The sequence below is a fragment of the Etheostoma cragini genome, chromosome 3, assembly GCF_013103735.1.
Source record: "Etheostoma cragini isolate CJK2018 chromosome 3, CSU_Ecrag_1.0, whole genome shotgun sequence".
In the NCBI taxonomy this organism is placed as follows: Eukaryota; Metazoa; Chordata; class Actinopteri; order Perciformes; family Percidae; genus Etheostoma; species Etheostoma cragini.
This window is the reverse complement of record NC_048409.1, coordinates 25,766,206-25,782,531: the sequence shown is the minus strand read 5'-3', so window position 1 is coordinate 25,782,531 and position 16,326 is coordinate 25,766,206. Positions and strand designations below refer to the sequence as shown.

Sequence of the window (16,326 nt, the reverse complement as noted above, 5' to 3'; positions counted from 1 at the left end):
ACACATTTCAGTGTGGGTAACAATCCTGATAGATTCCAAAACATGATAACCCCTGCTGATAGAGGTTGACTCTGATTTGGTCTTTGCTGACCTACCGGGTATTTTCTGATGTGTGATCATCCGTAAGGAAAGTGGCACAGAGACTGGAACCAAGGATTACCAACTGCGCTTCAAAGCCCTGCAACTTTAGCGTTCCTGAAGGCTCCATTTTAGCTGTGTTCCAACTGGTTTGTACTCATTTAAATCGAAAATTAAACCTCATATCAACTAACATGATAAGGGGTCATGTCAAAACCTATAACTTCTTTATATATTAACTTATTTGTGATAGCTTTGACACATGCAGGGCTTCTGGCTTGTCAAGTTGACATGCGTTTTGTGTGTAGGTGAGAAATAACACATGACCCCCAAATTCCACAGGACGCGGAACATATGCGGATCCACTCCGGAACAGCGGCAGAGTGATTAGGTTTCCATTAAAGTCAATGTGTGTACTTCCACAGAGTGCGGAACGGCCGAGTCCCAGCTCTGGTGATCCGCAGCCCTCCGGAGCAGATACGCAGAGTATTTATTTTTTCTGGACGGCGGAGAGGTGTAAGGGTAACTTCAGACATGCAAAAATTACACTCACATAGCTACAGCCAGTACAGTATGTAGGTCAAATATTGTGTGGCCAGAATGAGACTCGTGGTGTCCAAAACATTTATTGTGGGCTAATTATGAGAGCTAACACCACAATCATGCAAATTAAACAAGATGAATAATGAGAAATATTTGAAAGCCATGTAAATTCACACCAGGAAGCAAACAAGACCACAGTCAGCCCTTGCTTACTAGTGTTGGTACACGTAGGCCTACTGGTAAAAGCAAGCAAAGATATCCTTTAGCACCAGTGACTTTTCTAAAAAAGGTTTTGGTGTCAAATAGCTATAGATGCATGGACTTTGAGTGTACATGTATTACAATAGTACTGTTGTGATTCAAAATATTTCAAAAATAAATGTTCACAGGCGTTTTTAATTGAGTTTAATTGATCATTGCCTTCTTGCTGAACCTGAAACGTAAGTCTATATGAATGTACTGTGCTTTTAAATCTAGTGTAGTTCCGGCCTACATCGTACGACCAATCAGCGGCTCTGACACACAACCTCTCCGAACGTTAGACAAATCACAGCTCGTCTTTCAACGCCAGTCGAGCAGTCCGGTTGTAGCAGTCTGGTTGGTATCACCTCCAGTCTACCAGCGCCACAAGCCTGTCCACCGTGCGACTGACACGGTGTGATATACACAGTAAAATGCCCGGAAAGTGACTCGAGAGGAAGGCAGGACTGTCCGGACATTGGCACTGGATTCCGTGGAGGTTTTTTAACCGACAGACCCGAGTCTCCTGCGTAGTATCCGCAGCATTAGGTAGGTTTTTTGGCGCCGTGGTGTTGTTGCAATGTCCCTCTCCTTCCCTTTAGCCCAGGAGCTGCGACAATTAAACGCACATTTTTGACTGGGGGTTTTGAATAACCGTAATACGTCATTTTCTTAGCTTTTATCGTAGTTTTCCTAGTAATTGCGGGTTATACAATTGTTCGTGTTTGACACGTTAGCTATTAAGATTAATACAAAATTACCACGGCTGTTAATCGCATAAAATCACAATAAGCCCATACATACGTTTAGCCGGGGGATGTATGTTGACAGATAGCGCCGTACGTGCCGCGCTCAGGGTCCTGTATCGCGCTGAACTGTTGTCGGATATCTGCCTTGATTATCGACCAACGTAGTTAGGTTACACATCTTAAAGATCAGCGAAGACATTTTACAAATGTTAAGAGGCAACTCTTTCACACGACATACGGCTGGGCCACCAGGCAGTACACATTTCAGTTGAAATGAACTTAAAACATGTCCACGGTGCTATTGTTATTGTCCTTTTTAGTCCGAAATAGAACGTGCTGGGTTGCGGTTCTAAACTTCACATTAGTGGTTTAGTTACGTAGCTTACGTCAAATTAATGATAAGAACATAACATAAACAGACCCGGACTTTGTATAAAATAACAGTAGCTCTATATTCCCCTGCTAATGTACGTTTGTGTTGCGGTTAGTAGGCTATAACATTAATATGGATAATGGAATGCTTTGGGGTTACATATGTGTGTGTGGGTTTGAATGCAACAAGGTTCGGAAAAAATGACCCAGCTCAGTTAATCACATTGGTCAAGCGCATGCAAAGTATGCTGCACCATAGTTATTTTCTTGCCTCCTGTCAGACACCTACCAAATCTCGTACTTTATGCTGTTGTGGACCAATTAGATGAGGTCTCACATTGAACTTTCCATCATTATCAGACAGCAGTATTGTTTACCACTGAGTGAAATGATTATCACCATTGATAGCTTTGTGTTGTTATTAAAAAGATGGCATACTATAAAGAAAATATAGGAAATTCTTGGTTCATCTGTCAGTGAAATGGTTCAATGGATTAAAAAATAAATAAACTAAAAGATGCAATTGCAGCCTACAGGCTTACAATGATGAACAGTTAGTTTTGTAACAGTCATAGTAAAGTTGAAATAATAGTTTCCAGTGGCCAGCGTGAGGGGCATAGACTGCCAGTGTCTTGGTAGCCAGGAACACATCTGCTGGATGCAGGTGGTCTGGGGGACGGGGACACTCAAGTCCAGTTGAATTCAGGGTGTTTCTTAGTGCTGGCTGCTCTCAGTGGGTCGGCATCCACAGCTGCAGAGCTGGATCAGTTGGACTCAAACTTACTTATACTCTCATTTTGGTGTCTATAAAGAACACCCACTGCTGCATCACAATTATTGCATTCAGTCAAGCAGCTGCCTGACCGCTGAACCCAGCCAGGGTTTCAAGGGCCCATTTTTATGAAGTTCCTCAAAAGAGTGCTTGCTGCTCAAGGACTTACTGAGGTGGGGGCTCACATTCATCAAACCCCTCAGAATAATAGTGCTCATGGCCAGAGACTTCAGCAGATCTGCTTGTTTTCACTGTGGTACACTTGATTGATAGATCCCAGTTTGTTGACTGACTGTGAGGGAGGACAAATCCTTCAACTGGGCTCCTGTAGTTGTCTGCGGCTTCAAAGTATACAGCTGAGACATCACAGCATTTTTGGAACTTTGCTGCCTTTATAGCATTTGCCATTTCCGTGAGTTAAAGCTACCAAGCCCGGGACAAGTAACATTATATCACATTTGAAGGCAGAAACAAGACAACATGGGTGTTCGTGAGAAGTGTCCAGGAACAGTTGAGTGCTAAGCCAACAAGTTTTGTGACCACTCAGACATATGTCAGGTTTCCCCGGTGACTTGCTGTATGTCAGTGAGAAATGAATGGACCTACTATTATGTGTCTTTTCGTGTAGATGTAGTATAACTGCATGAAAGGGAAGTTCAAAGGTTGGGATGTCTTAAAATTGCAGACATGGTCTAATTCCTATCCAAATATTCAATGACATACAATTGATACTGAACAGACCTAACAGTTTGTGAACCTGTAACCAGTAAATGTTTCATCATTCTAAAACAGTAATCAGATGTTAATGTTCAGCAGACAAGTTTCTTGGAAATGGAAAGCATTGCCAAGACACATGGTGAAACGTTGCAGAAATCTCAAAACATGACATGTAAAAGTCTAAGTTTGGCCTTTCACATTGATTAGTTGATTAGTTGATTGACAGGAAATGATCAACTGTTTTGGTAATTGATTAATTAGTGCCATTTTCAAAACAGCTCTGGTTCCAGCTCCTCCCAACAATGATTTGCAGCTGTTCTCTGTTTTATGTCATTGTAAATGTAATGATTTGAGATGATGGACTGCTGCTTGGAGACATTGAAATCAACCCTAAGAACCATTTTGTGACCGTTTTTAATAGAACAAATAATTAATTGCAAAAATGATTGACAGATGAATCTGTCATTAAAGTAGGGCTGGGCAATATATCAGTATTATATTGATATCATGATACAAGATTAGATATCTTCTTAGATTTTGGATATCATTATATCATAATATGGCATGAGTGTTGTCTTTTCCTGTTTTTAAATGCTGCATTACAGTACATTAATGTAATTATCTGAATATACCAGACTGTCCTAGTTGTTTTATTATTTGCCTTTACCCACTTATATATTAAATCTACATTACTGATGAGTATTTGTCAAAAATCTCATTGTGTAAATATTTTGTGGAAGCACCAATAGTCAGCCCTACAGTATCAATATCGAGATTTTTGGTCCAAAATATCGTGATATTTGATTTTCCCCAAATCGCCCAGCTCTTCATGAAAGTAATCCTTGATTGCAGCTAAACTCAAATAAAACACAACTAGCTGCTTTTACTATAGCTTTTAATATAGCTACTTGTTATATTTTACACTAATAACCCCCAAAAAAGCAATAGTATCCAAATGTATAACAGAGCGCTGCAGCACAGAGGAGGGGATCTGACTAGTCACTGTAACTTTAGATAATTACGTACCTAATAGAACTACCCGGGCCGATGCATATCAGCCCATACGAGCTTACTGCAGAGATATTTGTTTGGTATGCACAATTCCTTTTAAAAACAAATCTAAGGGATCTGAATGAAGATTGGTACTACTGCACACCTTTCTTTCTCACACCTTCACCTCTGGTCTCTCAGATACAGGGGCGTGCGTGCATGTGGCTATTGAAGGAGACATGGGATGGGAGTGATGTCTTGTGAGGCAGAGATGTGAAATATTTTGGCTGTGGAACCGCCCGGTCCAGTTGCCAGAGTAAAGGCTGACCAAAAAGATCTTAACCTGGGACAGAGCACGTAGTTATCCTTGGTTAAAAGAGGTTTCTGTAGTATTTTAATTTTCTGCTTTACATTTTACTTTCTTGAATAATTTGGAGTGTAATATAAATATTGTCAAACATAAACTACTTAAGATCCTTATAGGTCTGTGGAATAAGATAATGCACAGAAACTATGTCCAAATCAAAGAAAGGTTACTACACAGAACCTTTTTTTTTTATAAATGAAATGGCTGGGAGGCCACAAGTCCTTATGTGGTAAGTTAAGAACTGGTACCTACTACTGACAATTAGATAATCAGATCAAAGTACGTAGAGAATGCTTTTTTTGTGCGATCATGGTGTTATTGAGGATGAATTTCATTTTGTTTTCTATTGCCCCATGAACAGTGACAAAAGGAATCAACAATAACATCTTTGACAGAAGCAATCAAATGATACCTATCTCAAGCAAGTTTCATGTCCCAGAAAGTTGCTAGTCATAGCAAAGTGAAATGAGAGAAATCACTGCCTCCCTGGACAGCTGGGAAACACAATTTACTATATGATTTTAGAACAAGTAGGATTTGTTGTGAATACTGTCGTCAAAAAATATGCAAACCGTTAGTTGGGTCCTGGAAGAATCCCATAAAAACAGTCTCCAGAGCAACACTTCTACACGGACAACCCTGGCAGCCCCGATTGTGTCTCACTGCCTTACAAATTGTATTCATACTGTCTAGTCATTGGCAGATTTACTCCACCGTGTTTCTTAGCCAGTCACTTCACTGATTAGTGATGTGTCATTGTTTTTTATAACCACTGCATTGTGGTAGTGAGTATACAGCTGCTTGGTTCTCACCTGCACCGTGAAGGAGAAGTTGATTAACCTGTGAGTGTTGCTTTGCTTTAACAGGGGGTATTGAAACAGACATATTCCAAATAAGCAGTTGTTGTTGTTTAAAGAGCTATGGTTTAAAATGTGACCACTTCCTGTGTGAACTGCATGTGTACTCACAGGGAGTAGTTTTGGGGAGTGGGGGAGTGACACTTCACCCGATTCACGACAGAGGAAGCAGGATGCTTCTGCAGAGGCAGGGTAGTGACATATTACACATCTGCAGAACCATCTAAGGTCCACAACAAGTCAAGTAGAAAGGCTTCAGTCTACTGGACCTTCACATTCAGATCACATCAGATCCCAGATCTGCCATCAGAATAAAAATGGGTTTCAAATGAAAAAGACAAAACAACAAAAAGTTTCAGTGCTCCTTGTCAAAGATTCCTAATCCCAAGTGTGTGGAACTCTACCAGAGGGATAAATAGCATTCTTTCAAAAGATATTCCCTTATTTAAGTTTTATATAATGTTGAGCGCTATCCAACACATTGATCCAAAATCGCCCATAGATGTTCAGTTGAGGTCGGGAAACTGTGAAAGAATGTGATTCACATTCTTTACATGCCCCTCAAATTATTCAGTGAGTTTGTTCCCTCCGTGGAAGCATCTGCAGTGGTTGTGTTTTCTCCCCCTATATTCAGGGTTTCAGTCTTAAGGTGTATGCTCCTTAAAGAAATTGGTGGGAAACAATCTAAACATGTGGTTAGTTCAGAGTTTGTAGGTTTTAGCTGTTCTTCAGGTTTGTTCATAGTTCAATGGGTCTGCAGCCTGTTAAGACAGTTGCCCATGACATGGTTGTGCATTATCGCCCTAGCATAACGGAGAGGCTCTTTTCAGAGGCAGAACTTGAAACACTGCAGCTAATGGTTTGTGCAAATGCTGACCTTTTGAACTAAGCTCAGAAACCCACTGCTGTTCCTTCCTTTTCAAATGAAATTACCTGTAATGTGATATCAGAGTTCAGTTCAGTATAAGTCATGTTCACTCAAATTTATGAGGGAAGATGAAAATAACCTTTGTTTTTATTTAGATGATTTGCAGCCTTTGATATAGAAAGGGGGGTTTCTTTTTTTCCTTTTCAAACATCAGAGTATGGAAGCTAATCCCAATAAAGCAACTAGTGCCTGTGTTAGTCAAACTTTTTTAACTTCATCCCTTCCTCATCCTTTGCACGTGATTTCATGAGAATGATTATTTCATGTGGTTAAAGGGGCAGAGGCATTACATTGAAAACGCCTCATTAGTTTGGTCTAAACATGTAGGCTGACTGTGAATATAATGCAACTCAAATAAAACAGCTATTTTTGGCGCTGCAGGCTCAGTGATTAAACACACATTAAAGGACATGAATCTTGCCAAGGGGCTTGGTTTTTGTCCTGTCAAAAGAAATGTCAGATTGTTTCAGTTTTAATTGCGCAGCATCCATTATGAACACAGACCAGAGGCCTGTACTACGACGAAGTTTTGGCGTTAACGAGGGAACTTCAGGTTCCAGGGTTCCAGGGATCAATCCAGTGTTTTCTGTATTATGACAGTGGATCAATTGTTACCGGGTTAAATAACTGTAGCAACTTATGTTGAACAACTAACCTGGTCGGAGGCAGGTTATGTCGGAGATCAGAGATCAACCGATGTAAAAGCACCGCCTACTGACCTATTAATACTATTATGTTTTAATATTTCCTATTTGCTCTCAGATTGCTCATTGCCAGGGTTGTAACTAAAATAATAGGCTAAAGCACAAACAGTTTATGGAAAGCACAAGTGTAATAATGGTCAGATCTTGTGCCTGACTGATGAGGAAGAGATGTTGATAAGCGTTTGGATTTACGCATAACGGTGTAGGATTTTTTGCCAGCTTTCCGTCCTGTTTTAGGAACCAGTGACTGTATTGCGTTTTGCCTGTAAAACCATGTCTGTGTTCTTCATTAGTATGTAGAATTTTAGTTTGCTATTCTTATGTAAAATATGCGGCTCTGGGAGATGTTTGTGATCGTTCATGCTGTTCAAACACCGCCTCTTATACGGTATGTGAACGCTCATGCTGCTGGATTGGGAAACCCTGGGTTGATTGAACTAGTTAACCACCGTCGTTAGACGGCTTATGTAGGACACGGTTGTTAGAGTTAGTGAAACCAGTAACTGGAAAAAATCCAGGGCATGTTGATCTTGATTCGTAGTACAGGCTTCTGGTCCCTCCACGTCATAAACATTGTGACAGGTGTGTAAGCAAATGAAATCCCCTGGGGACTCAAGGTTGACTCAAGGTTTGTGCGCATAATGGGGGAAGAGGACGACTGTGTTTGCCCTCATCCACAGTTTATTTGCCATATAATCTCAACACATAATGCTGGGATGCAGAGGAACAGTAGCCATGCATTAGGAAGCAGACAGTCAACACTGTTGGATTAGTTTGCACACTTGTGAATCATGACTTGGACGACTGGAACGATTGTCTCTTGGCTGAAGAGACATCTTTTCTTCCTGTCATACAGTCTAGCTGGAGGTTGAATGGGTTTGTTCGTAGCCTGTGATTTATGGCAGAGCCTGAGGGGCAGAGGTTGTGGTCAGGTTAATGGCCCCTGTACTGCTGGTTGACCCTGCAGTTGTGTGGACGTTTAGGAATGTACCAGATCACAGATCTGATTGGAAACTTAATTAAGGATGGGTCATTTGTCAGTAAGAGGATGACTGAGTCAGGGCGGCACAAACATGGCTTCTGTTTCTCTTTAACAATGTATTTTCAAAATATATTCCAAACTATGTTGTATGTCAGCTCATGGAAACCTGCTGTATGTTGTGAGTTTTTGAAAGCTTATGCCAATGCAGGTTTAGCTGTTTTTGAATTAAAACTACTGTTACCGTTATGGTACTTCTTGGTGATAGTATTTTAACAATCAGATAGTCAATGTTCCTTCCATTCTCATGCCTTTAGTGTTAGCAGGTACACATATTATTTGAACTAAAACAACTGCACTGAAACATCCTGGAACATCAGTCTCAGTCCTTTTTCCAGGGGAAAGTGTAAACAAGAACACAGCCATTGATGCAAAGCACCAGAAAGCAGGCCAATCCAGTATCATCTGTTATGCAGAGCTGCAGCAGCAGTTCCAAACCTGCCATTTTTCAACTGCAATTCCAGTCCCATCTGGGCCACCTTTAGGCAACAAAAGGAACCGCACGTGCAGCTAAAGATGCTGCTGCTGTTGCTGACGATGCGCGCCATCTACAGACAAAGAAAAGTTTAATACTCCCTTATGAGGCTACGCTTACCTCCACAACACTACCTTTTATTTTGCCTTCTTTCCTGACCTACCAAGGTTAGCACTGTGGTAGACCAGCCTGCGGTAGACCAGTGATGCGTGTCTCAGCTGCACTGCGTATGTAAAGAATAGATGTTTGGAGATGCCTCTGAAATGGAAGTTCATCACTTTTGACAGTTTTTTTCTGACAACATACAAGCAGCTTTGCTGTATACCTAATAGGGGGGATCATGTTTAAAAATCCATTTAAATGTGTAAAGATTACAAATGGTAAAATTAAAAATGAATCGCAATGCATTTTTCAAACAACCTAGGGCGTGACGCTAGCTAACATTACACAATAGATAACGCTAGCTGACTTAAGCATGGTTAAAATGCTGACAGCTAAACATTGTAAAGTGTGAAGTTTAAAGTGTGACTGTATTCCACTGGAAAGGATTATAACACTGGGACGTACAACTGTCTGCAGCTAAAGACACAGAGGAGACTTTGAGACAGCATGGACACTGCCGCTGTTGGATAAGGTTGTGTTGCGTTTAATGTTGTTGCAAAATACCCTTCTGCCATCTAGTGTTTCTTGTTTTTGTCGTTTAACTGCAACTGACTAGTAAGAAAAGTTGCTATAATTAATAATAATAATAATAATAAATATAGTTATTGATATTACATCTTAAATAAATCATTAAATGTAACCGTATGGCCTAGCAATAAACAGCAGTTTTTCTATTTTTGTTGCACTTTGATAAGAGAACACTTCTGCTGTTTTGCACAATTTATATATATAAAGGAAGATTTTTTATTCTGTTAAAAAAATCGTGAGAAAATCATTTTGTGAAGTTAAAATCGTGATTCGTAGCTAATCGTGAGTTGAGTGTATCGTTACATCCCTAACTCCTAATGTAGAATTTGGTTATATCTATACTTGATTCAAAGACGTGTTTGAGATTGCTAATGTCATGGTTCCAACAGGCCTCATTAGGAAGAAGAAAGTTCTAAATATAGTGAGCGGAGTTATTCAATGTGCTTGATTATGTTGTAAAATGTGAGGGTGAAAGTGGTGTGCCCTGGCTCACCCCCCCCCCCCCCCCCCCCCCCCCCCCCCCCCCCCCCCCCCCCCCCCCCCCCCCCCCCCCCCCCCCAATTTGGTTTATTTTGAATCCCTCCAGTTGTCCATAAGAGGTGACAGAGGCAACACACAGTGTTATATAGACTGCTCACAACAGCTGATTTTCTTCTGTCTGGGCCAGACAAATCATTAGAAAAGAGTTTTTTTTTGTTTTTTATTTGATAATGACAATGGATAGACAGGAAACGGGGAGAGAAAGAGAGGGGATGACACACAGCAAAGGGCCAAAGGTGTGACTCAGATCCGGGCTGCTGCAAAGGACTCGGCCTACATGGCTGGGTGAGATGTGAGCCGCCCCTCACTGCAACATTTTATCAAAGAAACGTTTGAACTTTTCTGGCATTCTTATCAAGCAATGTATTACAGAGTTGAAATTATTGAGAAGTGAGAGGAAACTTTGTGTAATGCGGGTTCCCTGCTGTTGTGTTGTTTTCTTAACTATTATCACAGAGCTCCCACACAAGGGCTTCATGGGGTGCAGACTCGCCCTCGTTATTAAGTGTTGATGTGGTTTGGTTTCACCATCGCTCCATGGAGAGCAGCCTCAGCCTCAGCCTCCACTGCTTCCCATAACAGATCAATGGAAAAAAATACCCTGAAAGGAGGATACAATATCAGTAACAGGAGAGAAGAGCCTCAATTAATTTAACACAAACAGTTCAGTCTCGGTGCAAGATGTAACACAACACTGCTCAGAATCTTAACCACAGTTTATTAGTCAGGCATTCATAGTGCTATACCTCTGAAGAGATTCCATCTCAAATCGTTAGAACCATTTTCTTTTTCCTCCTTTTTGTATTTAAACAAGTATATCAATTATGCTATGCAGAATTTAAGAAAAAAATACACCAAATAACCCTGATGTCTGTTGTTTAGATGTTCTTCTTTTTCCACAATACTTGTTCTAACTAGCATATAGACAATGTGATGTCACGTTTAGATATTTGCAACTAAGTTAAATCAGATGTATTTCCAGGTACTTTTAGTTTGTCCCCAGCTTAAATAGTACAAACCTTTTTATTTAGGCCTGCAAATGATCAATTCATCAATATGGATAAATGTAATTTATTTGTTTGTGAACATTGAATAATTCAGAATTAATCACTGTGAACATTATTTGTTTAATCTGCTTCAGACAGTTTTCCCTCTTATGTACAGTATAGTGAATAGTACTTGTATAAGAGTGCTGGCCTGTGATGACACCAGTGACTCATCTGTTGTTGTCTTTATCACCTTCCACATATTTGTTTCACACCTTTCATTGCTTACTTTTCACTCTCAACTTCACACAATCGTTGCTTCCTTTCATTTCCTGCAAAACTCTTCCAGTTCTGTTCACTATTATAGTTAGTTAGTATACTATAATTTTTTGATTGCTTGTCTGTCTGTATCATGCTGTGCAGCTGCGGTTTTAGTAAGGTCTTCCTAGGAAAAAGTAAAGTCTCCGTGAAACTTACGTGAATTAGCCTCCCAGATTGATGTTTCTAACCGCAAAAGTGAATCAGAAGATTGACTCTCCCTTTAAGGGCCGTTGCAGCAGCGTTGGGGAAACGGCAGGCCCCTTTTATACTCCTAATAATGGACTAAAGGTGTTGGCAACCTGGCATGCTTTGTGACTTCCCCTCCCTTTAACACTGAATCACCAAGCAGAAGACACAGAGATGTGAGAGTGCGTGGGTGGGCTCAAAGAAAAGACAAAGCCCGACGACAGGAAAAGAAAGAAATGAACATTGTCAGATTCTGCAGTGTAAGAACCCTTTCTACAAAGCTCCGTCACAGTGCAGAGGTAACACCTAAAGCATTTATCTGCAGCTAAGTCTTGCATGAGCTCCCTTTCACAGAGAGGCTAATGCAAGGAATTAGCTGTAATGTTGTTGTTAAATGCTCCTCACTCGTGGAACTACAATTTACCGGTTGAGGATGTTTGCTTAAAATCAGCCGCTTGTCTCATTAGTTACAATTTAACCCACTGAGAAGAACTTGGCAACCTGGTGTCAGAGGAGAAACAGATGGAAGAGTGATGCATGATGGTCTTCCATGGTCTGTCCCTGCCTAGGTAAAAAGATTCAAATGCAGTACGCAATATATGGACAGTCTGTTGGATTCATCTTATCTAGCGCACATTGACACAAGTGAGATTCAGCACATTACCTATTTAATTGCCTAAACACTTAAATGTTTTTTCATTAATTTAATTTTTATTTTTTTATTTGGTCATTTCCCAAAGTAGCATAACAAGCTAATACCCACAGTTACCCCAAGTCTAGACTGCAAGCGTGTCAGAAGTCTTCTTTTTTTATCACAATATGTGCGGAAATGCGAGGTTGGTGCGTAATAAAACGGTACTACATTACTACAATTCTCTACACATTTCAGGGTTTTATCCTTATTTTTATCAAATCTATCATTATTAATTATTAAGATTTTATGTGCTGCCCAACTGGGCAATGGTAGGGGGAAACGCGGCTTTAATTGTAACCAATTTCATCCAACAAATATTCAGGGATTCTCCAAGTATTTATTCGCCTTGAATAGCATTTAGACCACGGAATTCTCACATTGGCCAACCATAATAGAAATGATGATGGATGTAATAGCTTTGTGATTCAGTTATTTATCTTTTTTAAATTCTTTGGTACCATTACCATCCAAACCTGCAGGCTTTATATATTTTTAGAATTGCCCGGCAATGTCTTCTTCATTTCGTTTTGGGCCTTACCCAGTGTGTGGTTTTGTCAGGGCTGGGCACAGATGGAAATTGTTGATTTCTGCCTCCGTCAGCAGTCAGTGTTGCCTGCCAAACATTTACTCTGAAAAGCATTTTGTAACATAGCTGAATGTATGTTAAGACCTTGTGATCTCCATGTATCTTCAGACTTTCATATACTCCTCCTAGGATATTACATGCCATTTAGCAGTTAAGTATTTGCTGGGAAGGTACAAAGTCCCTAATTAAAACATTATGAGTTAGAAAAAAGATGACCATGTCTTGCATCATGCTGTTGTGTTCTACCCAGACAAAAATGCATCCAAGCAGTCCTTCAAATACCTTGAAGGGGGAGTGTGCTGCACTGTGTTCATTGCTTGGCTGTGATGAACAGCAGCCTTTCACATAGTAATGCCAGAGTCCCTGCTGTGGCACTGCTGCAGAACAATGCTGACAGAGCCTGCTAACCATCTTGCTCATGATGACGTGGAACATGTGTAAACAGACAGCAGAGTATATAAAGTGACTGGTTTGGATGCTAAAACATTTAATTCCTAGACCATATAAGTGAATCTATACTTTATTGGTTATCAGACCAATAAAGTATAGTAGACCAGAGTATAATAGTATAATATAAGTATTCCAATATGTCCTGTGCATTTTAGCTTACTTGTTAAGAGAAGATGAAGACACACTTTATTAATCCCCCAACATTTTAAACTGTTGTTACACACAAGGGTTGGGAGGGTTACTTGTAAAAAAACTTAGTCAAGAACCTAATCCAAGTATGACAGTATTTAAGTGACGTAACTTGATAACTCTGTTACTTTTGGATTACCTCTAAACCAATTATGCAAATAAAGACCATAGAAAAGATAAATACTGTATCTATAAGATTACTTTTATTCAAACTTAGGGCCAGATGTATAAACGATGTGGACATTTATAAAGAAAGATGCAGTGAGAATGTGTGCACCACACTCATGCTTCAGACCAGGCTTACAAACAGTTCTCTAGAGCAAGCTGATAAGGAGGAGATTAAACAAGGTGACATCATCTTCCAGTAAAACATCGTTGTTTAGGTTCCTTGCCAATTTCACTGATAGTGTTATTATTTTGCAATCTCGGGGATGCAAATTTTGCATTTTAGCAAAAACACTGTTTTGAAATCCAAATAGGTCACTTCCAGCATTGATTTTGTTCCACACTGAATGGGGTTGGTAAGTGAGGCACTCCTGTGCACTGACCTGCTGTTTTTTTTTCCCCTGGGCCCTCCCTCCTCCCCCAGCCAGACCGTTTGTTCAGGAGGGTGACTGGCTGCATGGCCGGAACAGAGAAAACCCTTTAACAAATAAGCTGTAGTAAGCCGGCTGCTTTTACTTCCCAACGCCAGAGGAAAAGCTGTCAGCCAGTCCACTGTGGTGTGTAGAATTTATGTGCGGCAAGTGTTTGTGTGTGTTTGTTATGTGGAAGTACACATTTCCCTATGTACAGAATGAGGTTGTGTGCATGCCTGTGTCAGAATTAGAGGCTGAGAGCTAAATGTCACGAATGATGTATGTGCTACCTGAGAATCAAAGCCAGAGTGATGTATAACAAGATGAAACATAGAGCTATCCTCGGTTAAATGCATAGATTTGTGGTTCTACATTCCTGTTGTTTTGTTAGCAGAAAGTCTCATTTATCTTTCAGTGGGCATTTTATTCTTTCTAAAAACTCCATAAAACGTCTGGAGACAGAGTTCATTAGTTTTTGTTCTGGTGGCATCTCCATTGTCAACTCTTTGAAGCAGTTCTGTGTCAATTTTGTGATTCAAGACCCTGTGCAAAGTGAAATTGCACACAGTAATGTTGGCCTTAGATCACAAAGCCTGTCAAATAAAGAGACTGTGATGATCACTCTCCTTCACAATATTTTTTCTGTTGATTTCTTCTGTGATACGTGCATGCAAATAATGAAAGTGGAGTGTCCCGGTGCCCCTGACATCTGTCACATGAGTTAGCTTAAAATCTACAACATGAAATGGTACTTTTGATTGGGTTTTGTTGTTAACTTTGCTTGAGGAATGTTGCCCTAATGCATAATAAGAACTAACTTTTTTTTAATTGTGTTTTGTGCCACAATCCAGGCCTCATGGAGCTGGGGACTCAACGCCTGTTGTGCACCAGGGAGCTCGATCCATGCTCGGTTCCCAGCAAGCAACCATAAAGGGTGGGAACTTGATTACCCTTCAGTTCCTTTGTCCCGTCCCTCCCCCTAAATTGCCGCTGTGGTGATATTGTACTCTCCCGCCTGTGGCCCGCAACATGATTGGCAAGTTGAAACAGAACATGCTGGTGGCCTGTCTGGTCATCAGCTCGGTCACAGTCTTCTACCTGGGCCGCCATGCCATGGAGTGCCACCATCGCATCGAAGAGCGCAGCCAGCCGGGCGGTATCCTGCCTTTGTCAGCGCTGGGAGGCAGCATGCGGACCACCTTACGGACAGGTCAGAATCTCAGCTCACCTTTTGTTTACAACAAAGACATGCCACTCATCTTCATCGGTGGAGTGCCCCGCAGCGGGACCACGCTAATGCGAGCCATGCTGGACGCCCACCCTGAGGTGCGCTGTGGCGAAGAGACTCGCGTCATCCCTCGTATCCTGGCCATGAAGCAGATGTGGAGCCGCTCGGGCCGGGAAAAGATGCGCCTAGACGAGGCCGGTGTGACAGATGAGGTGCTGGACGCCGCCATGCAGGCCTTCCTGCTGGAAATCATTGTCAAACATGGAGAGCCCGCCAACTTTCTCTGCAACAAGGACCCTTTTGCTTTGAAGTCGCTTTCCTACCTGGCCAAGATCTTTCCCCATGCCAAGTTTGTACTCATGATTCGTGACGGCCGGGCTTCAGTCCACTCCATGATCTCACGGAAGGTGACCATCGCCGGCTTTGACCTTGGCAGCTACCGGGACTGCCTGACCAAGTGGAATCGGGCCATAGAGACCATGTACACTCAGTGCCTGGAGGCAGCAGACAAATGCCTACCTATGCACTACGAACAGTTGGTCCTTCATCCTGAGAAATGGATGAAGACACTGCTGAAATTTCTTGACGTTCCTTGGAATGATGCCGTTCTCCACCATGAAGAGCTCATCGGGAAAGCTGGAGGAGTGTCCCTCTCCAAGTAAGTAATGTTGACAGCTCCTAGAACATGTTCTTTTTATCTTTCCCCCGCCCAAAACCCAAGCCCTGACGTCTTTTTATGTGCTACTACTTTGATGGTAATAGTTGCAGCAAGGTTGTAAATGGACTTTCACCATGACTTGTGATTTGGTGATAGTGTCTTCTAGAGTCTTAAAGTGACAAAAATATGTTGTAGCAAAAACGATAGTGACTAATCAGTGGCCCTGTCTAATGAGAGGGAATCTGTAGACTGATTTGGTCGAGTTTAGTTGAACTTTCACGTGTCATTGTTTTCACTGTAATCGTAGCCACAGAGTAAAACATAAGTCTGGCTAGTGTCACTGTGTCTTCTTTGATCTTCTGTGTTTGTAACTCTGGCAGAGACTTTAA

General features: G+C 41.2%; 1 protein-coding gene across 3 annotated transcripts in view; it reads left to right on the top strand.

The window, feature by feature from the left end:
- Window positions 1-1,157: 1,157 nt before the first annotated feature.
- tpst1 (tyrosylprotein sulfotransferase 1) overlaps window positions 1,158-16,326 on the top strand; it is a 43,630-nt gene continuing 28,461 nt past the window's right edge. For 2 of the 3 annotated variants that reach the window (XM_034867441.1, XM_034867439.1), the window contains exons 1-2: window positions 1,158-1,410; window positions 14,903-15,937. In XM_034867441.1, the coding sequence (XP_034723332.1) occupies window positions 15,081-15,937 (857 nt within the window). In that variant the 5' untranslated portion in view covers window positions 1,158-1,410; window positions 14,903-15,080. Of the gene's footprint in view, window positions 1,411-14,062; window positions 14,196-14,902; window positions 15,938-16,326 lie in introns of all 3 variants that reach the window. The other variant, XM_034867440.1, reaches the window with a different exon arrangement.